The sequence below is a fragment of the Rhinopithecus roxellana genome, chromosome 5 (assembly GCF_007565055.1).
Source record: "Rhinopithecus roxellana isolate Shanxi Qingling chromosome 5, ASM756505v1, whole genome shotgun sequence".
NCBI lineage: Eukaryota > Metazoa > Chordata > Mammalia > Primates > Cercopithecidae > Rhinopithecus > Rhinopithecus roxellana.
In genome coordinates this window covers 29,204,970-29,225,823 of record NC_044553.1, presented here as the reverse complement: position 1 = coordinate 29,225,823, position 20,854 = coordinate 29,204,970, and the positions used below count along the sequence as shown (strand labels likewise).

At 55.9% G+C, this 20,854-nt stretch overlaps 2 protein-coding genes across 2 annotated transcripts in view; both read left to right on the top strand.

Annotated features, from left to right (window-relative positions):
* VPS39 (VPS39 subunit of HOPS complex) overlaps nt 1-2,156 on the top strand; it is a 48,785-nt gene extending 46,629 nt beyond the window's left edge. The window contains exon 25 of the mRNA XM_010367029.2: nt 37-2,156. Within this exon, the coding sequence (XP_010365331.1) occupies nt 37-112 (76 nt within the window). The 3' untranslated portion in view covers nt 113-2,156. The remainder of the gene's footprint in view (nt 1-36) is intronic.
* Nucleotides 2,157-4,255: 2,099 nt separating this feature from the next.
* Nucleotides 4,256-19,891, top strand: PLA2G4F (phospholipase A2 group IVF). Its single transcript, XM_030930223.1, has 20 exons — nt 4,256-4,440; nt 5,275-5,347; nt 6,391-6,527; nt 6,632-6,760; nt 7,192-7,232; nt 7,509-7,551; nt 8,037-8,103; nt 10,307-10,476; nt 10,594-10,707; nt 10,934-10,971; nt 11,224-11,359; nt 13,020-13,156; nt 13,438-13,660; nt 14,541-14,655; nt 14,876-15,013; nt 15,101-15,208; nt 16,481-16,675; nt 16,977-17,143; nt 18,380-18,566; nt 18,887-19,891. The coding sequence occupies exons 1-20, from the start codon at nt 4,330-4,332 to the stop codon at nt 19,105-19,107; spliced, it is 2,550 nt and encodes an 849-aa protein (XP_030786083.1). The 5' UTR covers nt 4,256-4,329; the 3' UTR covers nt 19,108-19,891.
* The last annotated feature ends 963 nt before the right edge of the window (nt 19,892-20,854 follow it).

Sequence of the window (20,854 nt, the reverse complement as noted above, 5' to 3'; positions counted from 1 at the left end):
GCAGTCCTCACTCCCAAGCCATTTTCTTCCCTGCAGTGCATTTGCAAGATACCCCAATGGAGTGGTCGTGCACTACTTCTGTTCCAAAGAGGTAAACCCAGCTGACACTTGAGCCCAGCATCTTGGGGATCCAGCAGATGGACAGCTTGGCTCTCCCAGAGAGGTGAAGGAGCACCTGGCCTTAGGAATCCTGGCTGCCACCACCACAAGGCTCCCTATTTGGACACTACTGGCTATCTTGTGCCCTGGAACAACTCTGAATTAATTAGACTCATGGTCTGGCATTGCCGGCTTTTTAATGGGAAAAGAGATTAGTTATACCATTATCCTGTGGGCAATTCCAGAGAATTCAGTACCTGCTTGGTCAGGAGGAGGTGCCCCATCTTGCCTTTGCATATCAGTCACCTGAACAAGGAAACTTGTCACAAGTGTTTGTAACCATGGGGTTGTTCATCAAGGGCTTTTCTATTAAGATAAGTGTACAGGTTCACAAGGACCCCTCAGCGTGGCTCACTGGAGAGTTCCATGAGAGAACAGTGCTCACGCTTCTGGCCACATGGACCCGATGGCTCACGTTCTGTGTAGTGTTTTACCTCCCCATGGTAGCCATGCCCTGCACCCCTCAGTAGCCGCCCTGTTAGTTTTCAGTCTCCTTTTCTTTCTCACCATTTATCACTTCCCTCACTGCCCTACCCAGGCTTTCTCTCCCACTCACTTCCCCAACTCTGGGAATAACTAATATTTGTGCAAGGTAAGATGAGAAGCAAGGGGAAGTCTCGGTTCCTAGGGTTACAGTGCTAGTTGATTGTCGGGTATGTTGTAAAGATACCCTCTTTGGCCATACACTCCATGCCTAGATGCCTCAGACAGCACCATTCTCTGCCTAGGCCAGACCCTGCATCCCTCGCCTCAGGCCGGGCCGAGTGTGACTGCAGCTCCTGCGGATGAGCCTGCCCTGTCTGGGGTATGCGTGATCCCTAGACACATGTTCCCACAGAGGTCCCTGCTCCATTTTCGCTCACCAGACACTCAGGCGAGCTGGCTTAGTCTTTGTGAGTGGCGATGTTGTGCTCTGGGCCCTTTCTCTTTTTCCAGCCAGTTTCCATTCACTTGCCTTACAGCCTGCCCTGGCTCCCCAGCTTTGTTCGGCAGTGGTGTGGTTGGAGGGTTGTGCTGGGATAGCGCAGGAAGGTGGGTCCCGGCAAGACGCAGGGGATGAGCGGACCTGGAACTGACAATGGCATGCTGCCAAGTGTTCCTGAGAGGTGTTCAGGCACAGCAGAGAGGACGGGGCGGGGCAAGAACAGCAGCACACCGGTTTAAAAATAACTCACGGCCACACCTGTGGAGCAGTGTGGGGGATCCTGCCAGAGGTGCACAGGCTGGAGTTTCAGGCACTGCAGGCTGAGGACACATACGGAGAGTGGCCCTGCCTCCTGTCCTCCCTGGGGTTTTTGCAGACTCAAAGTCTCACTGCACCAGTGTCTTCGATGGTAGTGGGGTGGGTGATGGTGCCCAACACTGACAGTTTTAGTGGCCTGTCCTTGACATGCCATGGTCCTTTGGAAACCATGGCTTCATGCTGTGTGACAGATCAACGTGCTGATGGTAAGTAGACTAGGCTCCCCCAGGCATGCCGTCCGTGGGGGCCTGAATAGACAGTGAGTGTGCCGTTGGCCCCATTCACAGACATGGGAGACTCTGCTCAGGCCTGTGAGGCTGGACAGGCCTTCACCAGAGTTCGGAGGAGCAGTGTGTGGTGCCACCTCCCAGCTGGCCATACCCACACAGAAGCAGTGCTGCCTGTGGCCTCGTCCGGGCCAGCTTGGACTCAGCTTCCTCCAGGAGCAGCAGGGAAGCCTGGGCTGCCTCCCTGGATAGCAGGAACTTGCCCTGCCACGTGTGCCCTGCCTTCCTGGCCAGCTGTGCTTGTTATCTTCTATTATCACGAACTGTTTGAAGCAATAGAATAAAGAACGTGTGTTTTCTTTCCTGGTATACATACGTGACCCCATCTGCCAAACTCCATTCTTCCTTCCCTCAACTCTGCCCTCCACAGAGCTATGGAGAAGGCTGGAGATGAAAGCTTTGTAGTGAAGACTGATAAAGATCTCATCACTGCTTCTCATAATAAACCTAATGAAGCAAGAAACCAAGCCTTTCTGGGTCTCTTTATTTCCCCTCCCATGGAGTTTGATGAAAATAACAATGAAAAGGTAGTAATTTAGCAAAGAACTTAGAAGAGTAAGCCAATTAGTGACCAAGAAAAAATGAATATAATACTTGCATCACAAATGTTGCCCCATGCCACGTGGTACGGCCAGTGTGGTCATGGCTGATAAGTCGTCAGCACAGATCCGGAACCTGTCCATCATTACAGAATTCTACCGGACACACTGGCGCTCTGGAAGATCCAAGTGTTTTCCCCCTTCATGTGGTAGCATCTGGTGCCTCTTCCTGCAGCCCATGATGAAGGAATTGGGATGGAGGGATGCAGGGGTGTTTGGTAAGTGGAGAAGTGTTGGTTCACTTTGGCCAATTCCAGAGAAAATGTAGCCCTTGTTGTCTCTTTGTCACATCTGGCACTAGGGGCAATGACTTTATTGTGTAGTGGGGCTGATGACTTCCAGAAGAGGGTGGTATAGCCAGCAAGACTCACATCAGTCAGAAGCTGGGGCCCCAGCCTGGTTCCACCCCCAGCTAGCTCTGTGCCCTCTCCTCTTGTGTGGATCCACGGGTCCCCTGCACACATTCACGTGATCACCAAGGGTGCTGGACTCTCATTTCTTAAGAGCCCAGGCCAGGTCTTTGCTTCACAATCCAAATAAAGCAGAAACAGGCCCTTCTTTGGGGCCTGGTCACTGGCAGTCACACATTCCTTTTTGAGGGGAGTTTTTGGTCTGAACTTGCCCATTTGGTTCATTTTGGAGTTGAATCACGTCTTTTTTGGATGTATTTTTCAGCCGGCGACTCTAGGCCTTGGGAAGAGGAGATGACTGAATCTCAGTTGAGGGACAGAAATTCTGTCCCTCCCACAGTTCACAGCCCCAGAGATCCTCACTCTTCCTGGAGACTGTGCCTGTCTCAGCCACTCTGATGGTTGTGGTCCACAGAAGAGCGGACATCACATCCATCTGCAGCCTACAGTGGCCAAAGAGAACTCTAAAGCCTGTATCTCTAGTGGCTGAAGGACAGGCAGACTTCTTGTTTGGCCTGTCCTTATTTATAACCCCTGCCCATATGCCTGTCTGTACCTGGACACCATACACTGACACAGGAAGCGAGCCTGGGCTGAAGCCACAGGGAGTCACGGACTGAATTTCTCCAGGATGTGGATGGGCCCACCTCACCTTTTGTCACCGTTGCATTTCTAGGCCTAGCACAGGTCTGGCACCCACCAGGCTCTTGGTGTTTGGAGAATTAATGAGGGTGGTCAGGGGAGATTAGAAATATCTTTGGTGAGTTCATGTCCTTTGTAGGGACATGGATGAAGCTGGAAACCATCATTCTGAGCAAACTATTGCAAGGACAGAAAACCAAACACCGCATGTTCTCACTCATAGGTGGGAACTGAACAATGAGAACACTTGGACACAGGAAGGGGAACATCACACACCGGGGCCTGTCGTGGGGTGGGGGCAGCGGGGAGGGATAGCATTAGGAGATATACATAATGTAAATGACAAGTTAATGGGTGCAGCAAACCAACATGGCACATCTATACCTATGTAACAAACCTGCACATTGTGCACATGTACCCTAGAACTTACACAATTTTTAAAAAACCTTATATACACACACACACACATATATATATGTATATATATATAAAGAAACATCTTTGAGCCCAGATGAAATGCTTCAGCTCAAGAGCCGCAGGGAAGGAGGGACTTGAAGCATGGCTAGTTTCAGGCCTTTTCCACAACTGGAGGAGACTAGTCACTGATTTGCACTTGCCAGCGGTCTCTGGGCCAGCTGTGCCAGCATCACCTAGAGGGCTTGTTGGAAATAGCTCCAGGGTCTATTTTTCACAAACAGCCCAGTGATAACCAGGGGGCTGGGTTTGGGAACAAGAGTGCTAACCAGAGACTCCAAGAGTCTCATGGAGACAGACTGAGCTTGAGCTGCCTCCTGCCTGGGAAAATTAAGCTCCAGTCACTTCCTGGAACATGTCAAACTCCACCTCCAGCAGCCATCCAGCCTGAGTCCTCTGCGGAACAGGCAGCTCCACCCTCCCAACTCAGTGCTACCTGTCACACCTGAGCCAGCAGTTTGTGCAGCCAGAGGAGCGCTGGCAGGGCTCCCTGCTGGGGCCCGCGCTGCCCAGCCATGCTCTGGGCACTCTGGCCAAGGTGGCTGGCAGGCAAGATGCTGCCCCTCCTGGGGGCGGTGCTGCTTCAGAAGAGAGAGAAGAGGGGCCCTCTGTGGAGGCACTGGCAGGTAACGTACCTGAGATTACCTGAGAAACCTGGACTGGGGGAGTCCTGGGAGCTACAGTGCCCTGTGAAGACTGAGAGCAGCCCCAGCCCTGGGTTTTGAGTTGGGGTGGGACCTGTTTATTCTAGATGACCTGGCAGAGCTTAAATTAAACCTTGAAAATAGCTCCCTCCGATTAGGAAATGGAGGGTTAGTTCACCTGACACGTGTCTGGGGTGGGTTGGCTTTCGCGAAGGATGCGCGAGGCTGGCTGTAGAGTCTATGGCACTGGTAGGGTTGTGAGGGGAGGGTTTCCCTCCCAGCAGGCGGCATGCTGATGCTCTCTCGCCTGAGCCCAGCTGTAATCTGCTCGGTGACTCATCAGACCGGTACTGGCCGGTGACTCTTGGCTTCCGCTCACCTGCTGGCTGCCTCCTAGGCGGTCTTTGAGCCTCTGTCAGGGAGCAAGCGAGGGAGGGGTGTCGCCGTTTTTCTCTTTTAATATTTAATCGCCTCAAGCACAACATTAGCGCAGCTCTCACAGCCGCTCCCAAGCTAGGGTGGGGGCGCGAGGGTCTGAGGGGAGCCGCAGATGTGTGGTGCACAACAGCCATCGATAGTTCAGAGAGTCCGTGCTGGATTCAGATTTGAACCCAGACCGGTTGGGTTCCAGGAGCCAGACGCATCACGAAGGTGTTGAATTCCCAATGCCCGGGCCCCGCCAAGGTCTCCCTGCTCCCGCGCACAGAGACATCAGTGACCCTATGCCAGGTTGCTGCTCCGTGATGGGACGAGGGGAACAATGGGGGGAGGGACCAGGCTCACACTAGCTGAGTTCCTGGAGTTCTGTTGTTGCAGCCGGAAACCCACCCATACTATGACCTCCAGGTGAAGGTGCTGAGGGCCACAAACATCCGGGGTACAGACCTGCGTGAGTGACCCCATCTCCACCCTTCTCCCTGTCCTTTCCCTGCGGCCTCCTCAGAGCTCAGCTCAGGCCGGCAAAGACAGAGAGAGAGAGACTGTGTGTGTGTGTGTAAGAGAGTATATACACGGGTGAGTACGAATGAGTGTATGTGTGTATACATGTGTGCAAGTGTGTGTATATGTGTGTGTATACGTGTGTGTATGTGTATACGTGAGTATACATATGTGTGTATGCCTGTGTGCAAGTGTGAGTGCAAGTGTGAGTGCAAGTGTGAGTACATGTGTATACATGTGTGTGAGCGTATGTGTGTAATGTAAACGTGTGAGTGCGAGTGTGGGAGCACAAGTATGTGTATATATGTGTGCAAGTGTGTGCGAGTGTGTAAGTGCAAGTGAGTGTGAAAGTGAGTGCGTGTGTGAGTATACGTGTGTGTGTTGTATATGTGTGCACATACATGACAGTGAGTGCCCGTGTGACTGAATGCATGTGTGTGTACGTGTGTATGTGAGTGCCAATGTGAGAGTACGTACACACATGGGTGCGTGAGTGCAAGAGTGTGTGTGTGTGGAGTAGGTGGAGGGACTGGTGCTGACCATGGAGGTGAGGGCAGGCAGGGCTGGAGGGGACAGCTGTGCAGACTCGGCCTCCTCCCTGTGCCTGGGAGTGCCGCCCTGGGTGAGGGTGTGAGGCCCGCTGTGGCTACAAGTCAGCACGTGCTCTCAGGGAGCTTTCCATGCCAGCGCCCACACAGGGAGGGGATTTACTGCCTGAATCATGCAGTAGCTGGAGTTAATGGTCTGTGCTGCCATGGGATCTTTCCAACTGGCTGCTGCGGGATTTCTGTTCAGGTGAATGGGAGGTGTGTGGAATCAAGACGGAGTGAAAGGCATCAAAGGCCTCCCTCCACCTCCTCACCCCACCACGCCACAAGGGCGGCTTCCCCTCCTCGCCACTCTGCTCCTTCCCCTTCCGCCCTAGCCTCCCCCAGCAAACCTTTTCAGCAATGAGAGCTTGAGGCCCCGGCCCCTCCCCTGTCCTACCTGCAGTGTCCAAAGCCGACTGCTACGTGCAACTGTGGCTGCCCACGGCGTCCCCCAGCCCTGCCCAGACTAGGACAGTGGCCAACTGCAGTGACCCCGACTGGAATGAGACTTTCCACTACCAGATCCATGGTGCTGTGAAGGTGAGGGCCAGCCAGGGGCCACGCTGCGGAAGGAAGGGTAATCTTCAGGCAGCTGCCCTCTTGTCCTACCTCAGGCTCCGACCTCCTGCCTGCCCTGTCCCCAGAATGTTCTGGAGCTCACTCTCTATGACAAGGACATCCTGGACAGCGACCAGCTCTCCCGGTTCCTGTTTGACCTGACGAGCCTCAAGTGTGGCCAACCTCACAGACACACCTTCGCACTCAACCACCAGGTGAGCCCACCAGTGCTGGTGGAGAGCCCAACTGGAGGAGGGGAGGCCCAGCACAGGGCCACCGAAGAGGGGGCTCTGGTCAGCACAGGCCAAGCCTCCAAGGCAGACCGTCCTCCATCCCATAGCCCTGACCCTATAAAGGTTTCCCTCTAATACATCTTCCTTGCATGAAACCAAAATATGAGCTCCGTGAGGGCTGTGTGTTGCCTCAGTCACAGCTGGATTCTCAATGTCTAGAACAGCCCCTGACACATATTTTGGAATAAATGAGGCTCTCCATGGAGATACCACTGCCCCTCCTATGTCCATGACAAGCCACAATGCCAGTCTCCCCTTCTAGTTCCTGGAGCCGAGCAGGGCTGGCAGGCAGGAACAGCTCTGGAGGCTTTTGGAGCCTTGAAAAAACTGGTGCTCCCTCCCCCTCCATGTAGGATTCACAAGAGCTGCAGGTGGAATTTGCTCTGGAGAAGAGGTGAGTTCTGGCAGAGCCAGCGCCCTCGGAGACTCAGAGATTTGAGTCACGGCAGCTCCTAGGTGCCAGTCACCATGTCTTGCACTGGCCTTGCAGGCCTGGCCTGGAGGCGATGGCCTGGTCTTGACACCCATCTGCATGTTGGACGGCAGGCTCGCCCCACCCCAAACCGTGCTGTGCTCCCCAGGCTCTGCCCGCTGCTTCACTCACATTATGACTGTAGAGGCATCACGATGGGGCCAGATGCATTCCCCATGTATTCCTCATCCTTTGCAGCCAGGTGCCTGCATCTGAAATCATCACCAACGGGGTTCTGGTGGTGAGTGGGGAAGGCGAGCTTGGCGGTGTTCTGGGAGGGGGCCAGTGAGGAGCCTGTGATGGGGCCCATCAGGCCCACTTGTCTCTGAAGGACACCCAATCCCTCCTCAGAGGGGAGGCATGCTAGGGAGGCACCTCCATAGGGGAAGGACAAGAAGCTGCCAGGCACTTGGTGGACAGCCCAGGACCCCAGCCTCCTACTCCCACACAGCAAGTTACTTACTTGGGCCTCTGGCTGCTAAGATCACTGGAGCAGCCACTTTCATGGCCCCTCAACTCCTCCCCGCTTTCCCACCAGCGCCCACTTCCTCTGAGTCTGGGGAGAGGGGCTGGGTATAACCTGGGGCTGCTGCAAAAGACTCCTACTCATGAGGCCCAGGTCCCGGGAGGACTGTTTCCTAGACCCTGCTCCAGGAACTCCTCCCTCCCTCCATCCTGGCTGGGGCCGTGGGCTGTCGGGCTCCCACAGGCCTCTGCTTTCCTCAGGCTCACCCCTGTCTGAGAATCCAGGGCACACTCCGGGGAGATGGGACAGCCCCACGGGAAGAGTACGGTGAGTCTGCTCAGCGGCCTTGGTTCTTCTGCCTTCTCTGCTGGGGTTGGGACTGCTGATGTCAGGAGGTGGGCCTGGGTCAGGAAGCTCTTACAGTTTCCATTGCTCAAAGCCAACTAACTCACATGGGATGGAAGCCCCGGGGAGGCAGTGAACGACCTGTCCCTGGAAGTATTCGAGCAAAGAGGTTGTATCCGCCCAACTATTGCTCTGCAGCACACACCCACATGATCTCAGTGGCATACAAGCAGCGTTTATTCGGCTCACACACCCGGTGGTCAGCCGGGCTGGGCTGGGCTTGGCGGGGGGTGGCCCAGCCCTGTGCCATGTGTCTCTCCTCTGCCTCCTGTGACAAGCCCATTAGCCTGGGCGTGTTCTCAAGGCATCAGCAGAGGCCCAAGAGAGCAAGCCCAACTGAACAAAGGCTTGTTAAGCCTGGTCACATCCTGGCTGCTACCTAACATGTTATTGGCCCAAATAGGGTTGAACTCAAAGCTGGAGGGTAGGGAATATAGTTGACCTCTTTAGTAGGAGGAGCTGAAATCACACGGCAGTGAGATACAGGGGAAATGAAGAAGGGGGGCTGTCAAACCCAGTACCACAGAGGGCAGCCACCCAGCCAGGGGAGTCCAGATGTGGGACAGCAGTGGTGGCTGTGTGACAGTGAAGGCCCCTTCCAGTGCTGACAGCCTGAGCCTGCAGGGTGAGTCCTGCCCAGGGAACTCTGAGCGCTCACTCTGAGGCAGGCCCTGGGCTAAGCATTTTAATGTGTCTTATAATCCTCCTAACAACCTTGTAAAGCAGGCACAATTAGAATATCCTCTAATTCATGAGGCTGAGGCCCAAAGAAGACATTTGCTCATGGGCACACAGCCAGTAAGTAGTAGAGCCAGGGTCAAACCCAGGTCAGTGACACTCCGGTTCTCTCAACCACGGATTATACGGCTTCTTATGAATAGCACGTCTCCATCTCAGTCCATAGGCCTTGGCATGAATAAAATATCACTTTCCTTATATTCTTGAATTCCCTTCTCACACTTGGTCATGTTGAGTCTCTGCGCCTCATCTAGTGCAAGGAGGGGCTGCAGGGCAGGGACTCCTCTGATCCCTCAGTGTCTGCTGTCCTCACATACTTTATGTCTCTAGTTCTTCCATGTTGTGTTAGGGGCTGGGACTCCTGGGAGGCTGTCTGTGGCCCCCTCTGCCTGGATGTCATGTGCAGTCATTTCTCTCTGGGGTCTGGCCTCCTCCCCAGAAAGCTGCTGGGAAGCTGGGCAGGGAGCTCTGAAGCCTACAAGCCTGCCCCCTCACTCCTCCCAGCCTGGGCCTCACCTTCCAGCCTGGGCCTCACCTTCCAGTCTGGGCTTGCCTTCTGCCGCTTCTCCAGGACGTGCATCTCTCTGTATCCACGCATCCCATTCTTCCTCCTCCCACCTCTACAAACCTTCCTCTCCCAGCGTTCTACACTTGGAAACAAAGGCCAGAACAACTCTCTCGGGCCACAAACCTCCAACACAATGAGCAAAGAGCCTGAAGTGGGGCAAGGGGGAAACCACCGCCTGAAAACTGCTCGTTCTTTTTTTTTGAGACGGAATCTCGCTCTGTCGCCCAGGCTGGAGTGCAGTGACGCAATCTCAGCTCACTGCAAGCTCCGCCTCCCGGGTTCACGCCATTCTCCTGCCTCAGCCTCCCGAGAAGCTGGGACTACAGGTGCCTGCCACCATGCCCGGCTTTTTTGTATTTTTAGTAGAGACGGGATTTCACCATATTCACCAGGATGGTCTCGATCTTTTGACCTCGTGATCCGCCTGCCTCGGCCTCCCAAAGTCCTGGGATTACAGGAGTGAGCCACCATGCCCGGCCTGCTCATTCTTATCATAAACATAAAAGCAGCTCAAATCATCAGCCCCACAGGCTCTGGGCAGGGCCCCTCTCCCTCCCCATTCCCTGCCTTCCCCTCCAGGCATTTGTGTGCTTCCCACCCTTCCCCGAGTTCCAGTTCTGACCAGGGCGGGCTAGAGGACCTGAGTCCTTCCGGAGGCTTTCTCTGTGAGCAGTGTTCGAGAAAGAGCGGGGCGATAGGAGTTGGCATTTCCTAGGGGAAGAGAAGGGAGGAGTTGCTGTTGGGGTGCTGCTGGCATAAGCTGCACAGACACAGACCCACCCCCTCACCTGCACACCCACCTGGGCCTTCTGCTCTCAGGCTCTCGGCAGCTCCTGCTGACAGTGCCTGGGGCCTACGAGAAGCCACAGCTCTTGCCCCTGCAGCCTCCCACAGAGCCAGGCCTCCAACCCACCTTTATCTTCCACGTGAACCCAGTGCTGAGCTCCAGGCTACACGTGGAGCTGATGGAGCAGCTCTCAGCTGTGCAGGTGAGTGTGCCGCCAGGACGGTCAGTAGATCCAACTCAGCCCAGACTGGCGTTCCAGGGCCACGGTGGGCCTTTTCTTCCCCACTGGAGAGCTTCTTGGGTGTTTTCTTCTCCGCAGAGCGACCCCAGCGTGGAGCTGGAGGCTCAGACCAGCAAGCTGGGCCAGGGGGGCGTCCTGCTCTCCTCTCTGCCCCTAGGCCAGGAGGAACAGTGTTCTGTGGCCCTGGGGGAGGTAAGGCTCTGTCTGGGTGCCCGAGGGACCCCTGCCTGCTCTTTGTGACCACCAAGAGAGGTCTGGAGGAGGGACCCAAGAGGGTGGCTGGATCAGGTCAGCCCAGAGCTCAGTGAGGATATCCGCGTCGGGCCAGTGATGGCCACGGGGGCTGCAGGTGGGGGAGCCACGTCCCTGGGAGAATCCTGCTCAGAGAGCTCAGGGTTGGGACTGCTGTGTCTTTCAGGGCCAGGAGGTGGCTCTGAGTGTGAAGGTGGAAATGAGGTGAGTGGGACTCCAGGCAGAAGGCCTCTTGGGGCTGGGCTAGAAGTGTGGGGACACACCCCAACGTGCTCCACTCTCTTGCCCAAGAAGCTCAGGCTGTGGGGTGGGGGTGACACCTTTCCCTCCCCGGTTCTGGTGCTGGTGGGTGGATCCCTTGGACCTGCTCCTGTGAAAGAGCCGGGCTGGGCCCAGGGCTCTCCTCCACCGGACAGTCACCCAGAATCCCCCCCGCCCCCGCCCCACATGAGGCAGCTCCGGGGACCTAGACCTACGCCTTGGCTTTGACCTCTGCGACGGGGAGCAGGAGTTTCTGGACAGGAGGAAGCAGGTCGTGGCCAAGGCCCTGCAGCAGGTGCTGGGATTGAGTGAGGCTCCCGACAGTGGCCAGGTACGGAATGGAGGAGGAGCTGGACCCCAGAGCTGCTAGGACCAAATCAAGCCTCTTCCCTTGAGAGGACCAGCATGGCTAAGAGGGGCCAGAGGAGGTTGGCCTGTTCACCTGAGCTGATGGACACCATCAGCAGAGCCAGGACCCCGTATGGGACGAGGGCCGAACAGCCCTGGCCAAGGCTGGATGTCTTGGTCTGCATGGACTGCCGTAACAAAACCCCACAGACCAGGTGGCTTAAATGACAGAAATGACTTTTCTCTCCGTTCTGGAGGCTGGAAGTCCAAGACGAAGGTGCCATCATCAGGGCTGGTTTCTGCTCGGGCCCCTCTCCTCTTCCTAGTGGAGATGTCTCGCCGTGTCCTCACGTGGTCCTTCCTCTGTGCGTGTGTGCAGAGTGTACGCCTTGGGGTCTCCTCCTCCTCTTCTAAGGACCCCAGTCCTGTCAGTTGAAGGCCCTTACCCACTTCACCTTTATCACCTCCTTGTAGGCCCTATTCCCAAATACTGTCATGTTGGGGGTTAGGGCTCCAACACAGGAATTTGGAGGGGGACAGTTGAGTCCGTAACATGATCAAAGGGATGTGCAGCTTGGGGGTCCCTGGGATCCTCTGGGTTTAGAGACAGCCAGCCTGTGGCTGGGAGGCAGAAGGAAAGGAGTGCTGAGAGAGGGACTTACGGGGGGTCAGGAACAGGCTGCCGGCTTCCTCCTGGCTGCCTGAGTCCTCAGGAGACGCTGTCACTGTGGCCCAGCGCTCGTTCATTCAGGCAATATGTGTGCCCGCTCTGTGCTAGGTGCCCGCTCTGCTAGGTGTCTGCTCTGTCTCATCCAGCACTCTGAAGCAACAGCGCCTTCCATGAGCAGTGGCCAGGGAACATTTTTTTCAAGACAAGAGAAGAAAAGAGAACAGGGAAAAGAGCCAAAAATCCAGAGTGGAATGAGCCAAGTCTTAGTGGGAAAGCTAAGCAGCCGAAAGCATCGACTCTGACCGCTCAGGCACCTCCGACCCTGAGGAAACCTTAAAACCTCGGGGCCCCTTTGGTGTCTGGGGGCAGGTCTAGGCTGCTTGCTGGCCTTTGTCACTTTCGCTCAGTGGTGCTCAACGGGGCACAATTTAGTTCCTCCCCACCGCACCCCTGGGGACATTTGTCCATGTGTAGAGATGGATTTCATTGTTGCTGCTGGGGAAAGGGGAGGTGGAGGGAGGCTGCTGGCTTCTACCGGGTAGAGGCGGCCAGAAATGCTGCTAAACGTCCTACAACACACAGGACAGTCCCCACCAGCAAAGAGCTACCTGGTCAGGAATATCAAGAGTGCCGCAGTTGAGAGGAACCTGCCGTAGCTGATTTGGGGAATCAGATGTACCTTCCAGGTCTATATCTTGCAGGTCGAATGGTGAAGGGCTATCTCTGGAGCCATACAGCTTAGGTGTGAGAGCTCATCCCTTAATAACTGTATGATCGTGGGCACATTATTTAACCATCCCGTGCCTCAGTTTCCTCATCTGGAAAATGGGGTTCTCACTGGGTTGCTGTGAGGATTCAATGAGATAATACGTGTAAGGCTCTTAGAATAATGTCCGACATGTATAGGCATTACATGTAATATGTAAATGACGGTAGTAGTCGGAGCCGTTTTCCTTGTTACTATTGTACCCAGGTTCCTGTAGTGGCTGTGTTGGGTTCCGGGGGTGGAACCCGAGCCATGTCTTCTCTGTACGGCAGCCTGGCAGGGTTGCAGGAGCTCGGCCTGCTAGACACTGTGACCTACCTGAGTGGGGTCTCTGGGTCCACCTGGTAAGTGAGGTGGGGGCAGGGCACAGGGTAAAGGAGACCCCACAGAGGGTGGGGTTGGGACCTGGTGATCTGCAGGAGTCCCTGAGGGGCTGGGATCCTGCCTCCAAGGGGATTAGGAGGGGCAGGAAGAGGCTTGAGTCCCAAGCACCCCTTTGAGTGGGGTTCCTTGCAGGGCAGCATGGGCAAGTAATGGGGGTGGAGGGCCACTCACAGACTCTGCACCCCTCTCTCCCATGGCTGTGCTCTCCTGCCTCTGACTCAGGCACAACCCCCATCCGCAGGTGCATCTCCACACTCTACAGGGACCCAGCCTGGTCCCAGGTGGCCTTGCAGGGCCCCATTGAGCGTGCCCAGGTTCACGTCTGCAGCAGTAAGATGGGAGCTTTGTCCACGGAGCGGCTACAGTACTACATTCAGGAACTGGGGGTCCGGGAGCGCAGTGGCCACAGCATGTCCCTCGTCGACCTCTGGGGCCTCCTTGTGGAGTATTTCCTGTACCAGGAGGTGAGAGAAGAGCCAGAAGGAAATACACAGGCTCCTCTCCACTCCTTCCACCCGCCCTTGCTTCTGCCTCATCCTTCAGGCTCAGATCTGATTTACAAAGCTGTTTCTGACGTCTCAGCTCCCCTGGGGCCAGGAGTAAGACTTCAGGGTGGGCTGGCACCACTTTGCCTCCCTAGCTCCTAACCCTTGGGGAGCAGGAGGCTGGTCCACAGCGCTCAGCTCTGGCTGCATATTAGAATCACCGGCACAGCTTTGCAAACACACCCATGGCTGGGCCCCCCTTCCAGAGATACTGATTTTAGTTGGTCTCAGGATTTTTTGAAAGAGATTTCAGTCCACACCTGGATGTGAGGCCCAGCACCACACCCACTCCTCGGCCAATTCGGCCGTAACTCACTCTACCTGGCTGCTCCTGGCACTTCAGACCCAGCTGCAGTTCCAGGCGGTAAGACGCGGAACTGCTTCCCACCACCCCGTGTGTGGCGATCAGGTGTGGATGGATATCACAAGTGATTTCTCATTTCTCAGTAAATAATCTACATTTCTTAGTAATTTATTTTTTAAAGAAATTGGACTGGCTTTTCAAGCATTCCTTTAGCAACATCACCCTGACTTCCTGGTGTTCTGATACACTATTTTGAGTAGTAAAGAAGGAGGGAGGGTGTTCCCATAGTCCCTGGAATTATACAGACCCACAGTGGGCTCCCCTTGGCTGCGGCCTGAAACCTGTCCCTCAGAGAGCTGTCCTTAGAGCGCTGGCCTTGGCGAACCAAAGCCTCTCTTGTGGGCATGCCACACCCTGCAGGGTGCCGGCCCCAGGCCACAGGGATCGGAATGGAACTCCCGAAGGGCCAAGCTGCCTCCCTTCTTTCCTGCCCAGGAGAACCCTGCCAAGCTGTCTGACCAACAGGAGGCGGTCCACCAGGGTCAGAACCCTTACCCCATTTACACCAGCGTCAACGTCCGCACCAACATGAGTGGGGAAGATTTTGCAGGTGCCTGGGTGTGGTGACGAAGGAAGGAGGTAGAGGAGGTGGGGAGGAGGGGGTGAGAGAACGGGGTGATCAGGGTGCCCAGAGGAGGTGGTTGCACACAGGCACCTTGGAGCACAGCGGGGCTGCTGCTTCCTGTCGTTGGCAAGGCTAAGATTCCTGCTTGGGCACAAGCACTGTGGTGGGAAGCCCCTGGTGACTTTCCCTTTACTCGGGCCCCTAGAGTGGTGCGAGTTCACGCCCTACGAGGTCGGCTTCCCCAAGTACGGGGCTTATGTTCCCACCGAGCTCTTTGGCTCAGAGCTTTTCATGGGACGATTGCTGCAGCTCCAGCCCGAGCCCCGGATCTGCTACCTGCAAGGTGAGTCAAGGCTGGAGGGCTGGGGACCGGCAGGTGCCGGGGCCAGGCCCTGACTGACATGGGGTGGGGCCCTGCCTGTCCCCTTAGGTGTGTGGGGCAGCGCCTTTGCCACCAGCCTGGATGAGATCTTCCTAAAGACTGCGGGCTCGGGCCTCAGCTTCCTGGAGCGGTACAGAGGCAGTGTGAATATCACAGGTGAGGGTAGTGACCCCGAGCCCCTCCCACACCACATTCCAGCAACGGGGCCCTGGTAGAGACACAAAGAACGAGGGACGGGACAGAAGGACTTGGCTGTCCCACTGGATTCGGGGAAGTCCTGAGGAAATGACCTCTAGCTTAGGGTCTCTAGATGTCCAGAGGTGTGATCAAGCCACACCTTTGAGTTCTCTGTTCTGGGATCCGATTAGGTCCACTCGGTGCAGGACTACTGGGTATCGGGTTGATACTCTGTCCACCCCTCTTGAGTGGCTCCTCTTCAGTCTGGTCCTTAAATGGCTCATGGGAGCCCCATGGTGCAGAGCACCTTTCCTGCCTTTCTCCCCTGGATCACTTTTCCCCCGTTCTTCAGTTCAGCTCAGATGTCATTTTGTCAGACATCCCTTTTGTACTCCATCCCTCCACAATGCCTGAGAATTTTTTTTTTTTTTTTTTTTTTTTTTTTTTTTTTTTTTGAGACGGAGTCTCGCTCTGTCGCCCAGGCTGGAGTGCGGTGGTGCGATCTCGGCTCACTGCAAGCTCCGCCTCCCAGGTTCACGCCATTCTCCTGCCTCAGCCTCCGAGTAGCCGGGACTACAGGCGCCTGCCACCACACCCGGCTAATTTTGTTTTTTGTGTTTTAGTAGAGACGGGGTTTCACTGTGTTAGCCGGGATGGTCTCGATCTCCTGACCTCGTGATCCGCCCGTCTCGGCCTCCCAAAGTGCTGGGATTACAGGCATGAGCCACCGCGCCCGGCCTGCCTGAGAATCTTACCACCATGGTCCTCTAGGACCATGTGCACATCCTTGTCATCCTTACCCCGGGGCTTTGTCATCATCTATTCTCTCTTTATGTGACTTTCCTCACAAGTAGGCCGTGCACTTGGGAGGGCCAGCGCAGGCCCCGTTCACCTTCACAGCCCTCGTGCCTAGCGCAGTGCCGGGCATAGTAACTGCTCAGTCAGTTTCATGGACGAAGTTCTGATTGGTAGCTGTAGACTCAAACTTTATTTTTGAAAGGGTGGAAGATAAATTACTATTTAGTAAATACAATGTTATAGGCAGTTTACAAAACATAGAAGATACAAAAGAAAAAGTCGTTTCAAAGTGGTTCGATGAAGCATCGGTCAGAGGCCTGGGAAGTGGGGTCGGGGAGGAGGAGGGATGTGGGGAGGGCTCAGTGTTGAGGAAGGGCACCCCTGAACTATAAGGACCACTGGGCAAAGGAGGATGCCACTTCTCTCTCTAGTGCGCTGTCCCACCCCGTCTAGATAACTGCCAGAAGCCTCAGCCGCACAACCCATCGAGGCTGCGAACAAGGCTCCTTACCCCACAGGGGTCCTTCTCCCAGGCTGTGCTGGACATATTCACCTCCCGCCTCACTTCTGCCCAAAGCTTTAACTTCACCCGGGGTCTCTGCTTGCACAAGGACTATGTGGCTGGCAGAGAGTTCGTGGCCTGGAAAGGTGAGTGCTGCCCTGGGTGGGAGATGGGGGGCTTCCCTTCCTGCCTGCGTCTCTGGTTCACTGGGGCCAGTGCTGGCTTTGGGCTGGGGATTGAGGTGTGGTCTCCTGCTGCCTATGGGCTGATGCGGAGCGACTCTAAGTACTGCTGGAAGTTGGAAGGCGGGGCCGAGGGCTTGGGGTGGGACACTCCCTGGCTGTCAGAACTCTACAGAGAGAAGGCAAGTGTGAATGCAAATACAGAAGGGGTTGCTAGCAAGAGCAACTGCATTCGTCCCCGTGCATACACATGGGTTCCTTGCAGACAGACATCCAGACGCCTTCCCCAACCAGCTCACCCCGATGCGGGACTGCCTGTACCTGGTGGACGGAGGCTTTGCCATCAACTCTCCGTTCCCACTGGCTCTGCGGCCTCAGAGAGCCGTGGACCTCATTCTGTCCTTTGACTATTCCTTGGAAGCTCCTTTTGAGGTGAGCTGGAGGCAGGGATGTGGGGAGCACCTTCAGTGAGTGGACAGAGAGGGTGAGGGAGGAGAGGAGGGGAGAGAAGGCTCTGGTGAGGGAGACTGGCTGGGTGTGTGGGGGTTGCCCTTTGTGGACGGCCCGGGTTCTACTCTGTGTGTGAGGGGCTGCCTTTTGAACGCTGTTGGCAGCACAGGTCTCCCAGTTGCAGAATTGCTGAGATGGTGGTGGGCATGGGAAAAGGAGGCCAAAGCGGGTCCCCAGGAATCTTCTAACCTCATCCATAGGAGACTCCCCAGTTCTAGACTCTGCCCATTCATGACAGAGTTCCCCACTCCAGCTTGGACCCGAGTCTGTGGCCCCTTTGTTACCACGGTAACAACAGAGCCATAAGGGTCCCCTCTGATGCTGAAGCCCTGCAGCAAGTCCCTCCAACTCTGCTGGGTGGTGGACAGAGGCCCCCGTTCCCATGTGGGTGCTGGTGGTGCTGCTCGAGCAGCCCTTCCTTCTTTGGTCTCCTCCTTGTCTTGGGTCCAGTGAGAGCCTGGGATTGATTGGGGATTGACAAAGCCTCTTCTGACATGAACCTTCTGTGATTGTCGGGTGTCAACCTTGTGAAACTGACATCGGCCTCTGATAGGGAGCAGATGGGGTGAGAGAAGGGAAGACCATGGTGCTTCTGGGGAGGAATGCTGTTGAGGCAGTGGATGATTGATTGTTGATCATTACTGATTATTGTTAATCTTCACAACCCCACTAGATAGGGGAGCTTTTTTTTTTTGAGACGAAGTCTTGCTCTGTCACCAGGCTGGAGTGCAGTGGTGTGATCTTGGCTCACTGCAACCTCTGCCTCCTAGGTTCAAATGATTCTCCTGCCTCAGCCTCCCGAATAGCTGGGACTATGGGCACACACCACCATGCCCAGCTAATTTTTGTATTTTTAGCAGAGACAGGATTTCACCATGTTGGCCAGGGTGGTCTTGATCTCTTGACCCCATGATCCACCAGCCTCGGCCTCCCAAAGTGCTGGGATTACAGACATGAGCCACCATGCCCAGCCTGGAGTTTAAAAATTTTTTATTTTACACATGAGAAACCAGCTCAGAAAGGAGCTGTCACCTGCCTGAAGTCACTCAGCTAGTCAGAAACAGAGCTGGCATTGAAGTCTGGGTGTGTGTGAGTCCGGGGCAGCGGGGAGTGGCCAGGGTGGAGGAGAGGCAGAGTCAGAGGTTTGCTCCTGCTAAGGTCTTGAAGATGACAGAGAAGTACTGCCTGGACCGAGGAATCCCCTTCCCTAGCATCGAGGTGGGCCCTGAAGACATGGAGGAGGCTCGTGAGTGCTATCTGTTTGCCAAGACTGAGGACCCCCGCTCCCCCATCGTGCTGCACTTCCCCCTTGTCAACCACACCTTCCGCACACACCTGGCCCCAGGTAAGGGAAGCTCCAGGCCTGGGACTGACCCACAGAGCCCTGGGATGGTGACGGGATGCTGTTCTGAGGGTGGGTTCCCTGGAGAATGTTGCTAAGTGCGCCTCCTGGTAGGCCTGAGCTGGCCCCCTGTGGCCCTCTGCTCCCTGGGTCTCAGCGTTCACATGGGGCCAGCCCCTCCTGGTGGCTTTGAGAGCTGAGATGTGGCCAAGCAGGGCCTGAATGGAGCCATCCAGGTGTCCTGCACAAGGAAGACTTCTGGGCTGTACCAACCAGTTCTGCAGAGGGCTCCAGCCTGGCTTCTCTGCTTCCCCCACCCACAGGTGTGGAGCGACAAACAGCTGAGGAGAAGGCCTTTGGTGACTTTGTCATCAACAGGCCAGACACCCCCTATGGCATGATGAACTTCACCTACGAGCCCCAGGACTTTGATCGGCTGGTGGCCCTGAGTCGATACAATGTTCTGAACAATGTGGAGACCCTGAAGCATGCCCTCCAGCTGGCTCTGGACCGGCACCAGGCTCGGGAGAGGACTGGGGGCTGACCAAGGCAGGAGGCGGAGGACTGTGATAGAGAGGAGACACCCTGCTCGTGGCCAGGGCTCATTGAGGGAGGAGCGATGGGGACGCTGTGCGGGGTCTACTTCCCTTCTCTCCAGGACCTGCCTCGAGGTGCCCCAGGCCCCGGAAAGCTCTTGCAGAATTGCAGCTTGGACTTGGGGCAGGGCTCTCCTTGCGTGTTTTTTGGAGAAGATGGGCAGTAGATCTCTCCAGGGGCTCTTGGGGATGTAGGGCAGAAGAGAGCAGCACTCATCTCACAGCGGGGTGTGGAGAGAATCAGGTGAGCCACAGGGCCCACCCCAGACACAGAAGCACCTCAGAGGGCCCAGGTTCTCAGCCCAGGGGCTGAGGGCATCGAGAAGCCAGCTGTCCTCCTTACACTGAGACGGAAAGCAGAGATGCATCCACCCACACTTCCTGCAGAGCGGCCCAAGCCCCAACCCCCAACCCCACCTTGAGCTCCTGGATGCACTGCTATCAAGAACAACGAGGGGCCAAGTGGGGGTGGCCAGCCTATGTCGCTGACTCCATCATCCTAACCCTCCGTCTGCCTTCTGGCCTCCTCGTGCCTCCTCCCAGATTACCCTTCTCTTTCCAGAGCCCTAAAGCCTGTGGGGTGATGGCCCATTCTGGCTGCTCCAGGTGGGAGATGTGTGCATGTCTCCCTGCCAATTACCCAGGCTTTACTCTTCGAGCCTGGGCCACAGTCTCTGGTCATGTGTGTAGTGGCCACGTCATGCAAATATACTCTCACCATTCCTAGTAGCTCAATGGGTGTGTCTAGAAGGGGCATCTGTTCATCAAGGGGAGAGGATGTGCACCTTTATGCGGGGCGGGGGTGTGGGGCAAGTTCCTGGGGTGGGTTGGTGGCAAGGCATGGGCAGTGCAGAGGGAGCCTCGCCTGGGCTCTTGCCTCTTTCCCAGATGCATCCAATGGGTCTTGGCAAGTTTTGTTTCTCACTCTCCCTCTTCTCCATTTCCCGTGACCCACCAGGGACTCTCCAAATATCTAGAACCTCTCTAGTGCGGGCAGCCCTCAGATTGGTGAAGAGGAGATCCATTCTGGCCGCGGCCTCTGCAGCATATGCCCCTGGTGCTGAGCCGCCCAGGACCCTGCAGCAGCGCTTGAGCCTTTGTTCCTTCTGCCCCCTGTGCCAGGGGCTCCCACTTGGCTGGCTGTGCCCCCGCTCCTTGCTCTCTCACACAGACACGCTGTCAGGGACACCTGTGCTGGGAAGCCTCACCTGTCCTGAGTCTGGGAAGAAGACTGTAGTTCTGGCTCCCAGATGGGGGAAGGGTGACTGGAGCCCAGCCCGTGTCTTGGCCTGGCTGGGACCTGCAGCCCTCCAGCTGGCATGAGTTGCGAGGGCTGGGGGAGCCAGTTATTTGGGCTGGCATGGGGTGGGGGCATCTCAGTTCTCCTCTGCCTCCTCACCATGGCTGCCTGTCACAGGCCACGGCTCCTCCTCTTGGTTCAGCAGTGAGAGGTTTATCGGGAGTTTATCTGGCTCCTGCTGTGGCCATCGTCATCAACACTGCTGTGCCTGCTGTCATCAATAACTTGTTAGTAAAACCTTCACAGGTTCCCAGCTTCGAGCCGCACAGTGTTCACAACTTAGCATCTGCACTGTTTCTTCAGTGCCCGTTAGAGCCTCAGGCTGTCTCTGGCTCCTAGAAAGTCATTCTACCATCTGTTTTGTTCACTGCTGTATCCTCAGTGCCTAGAGCAGC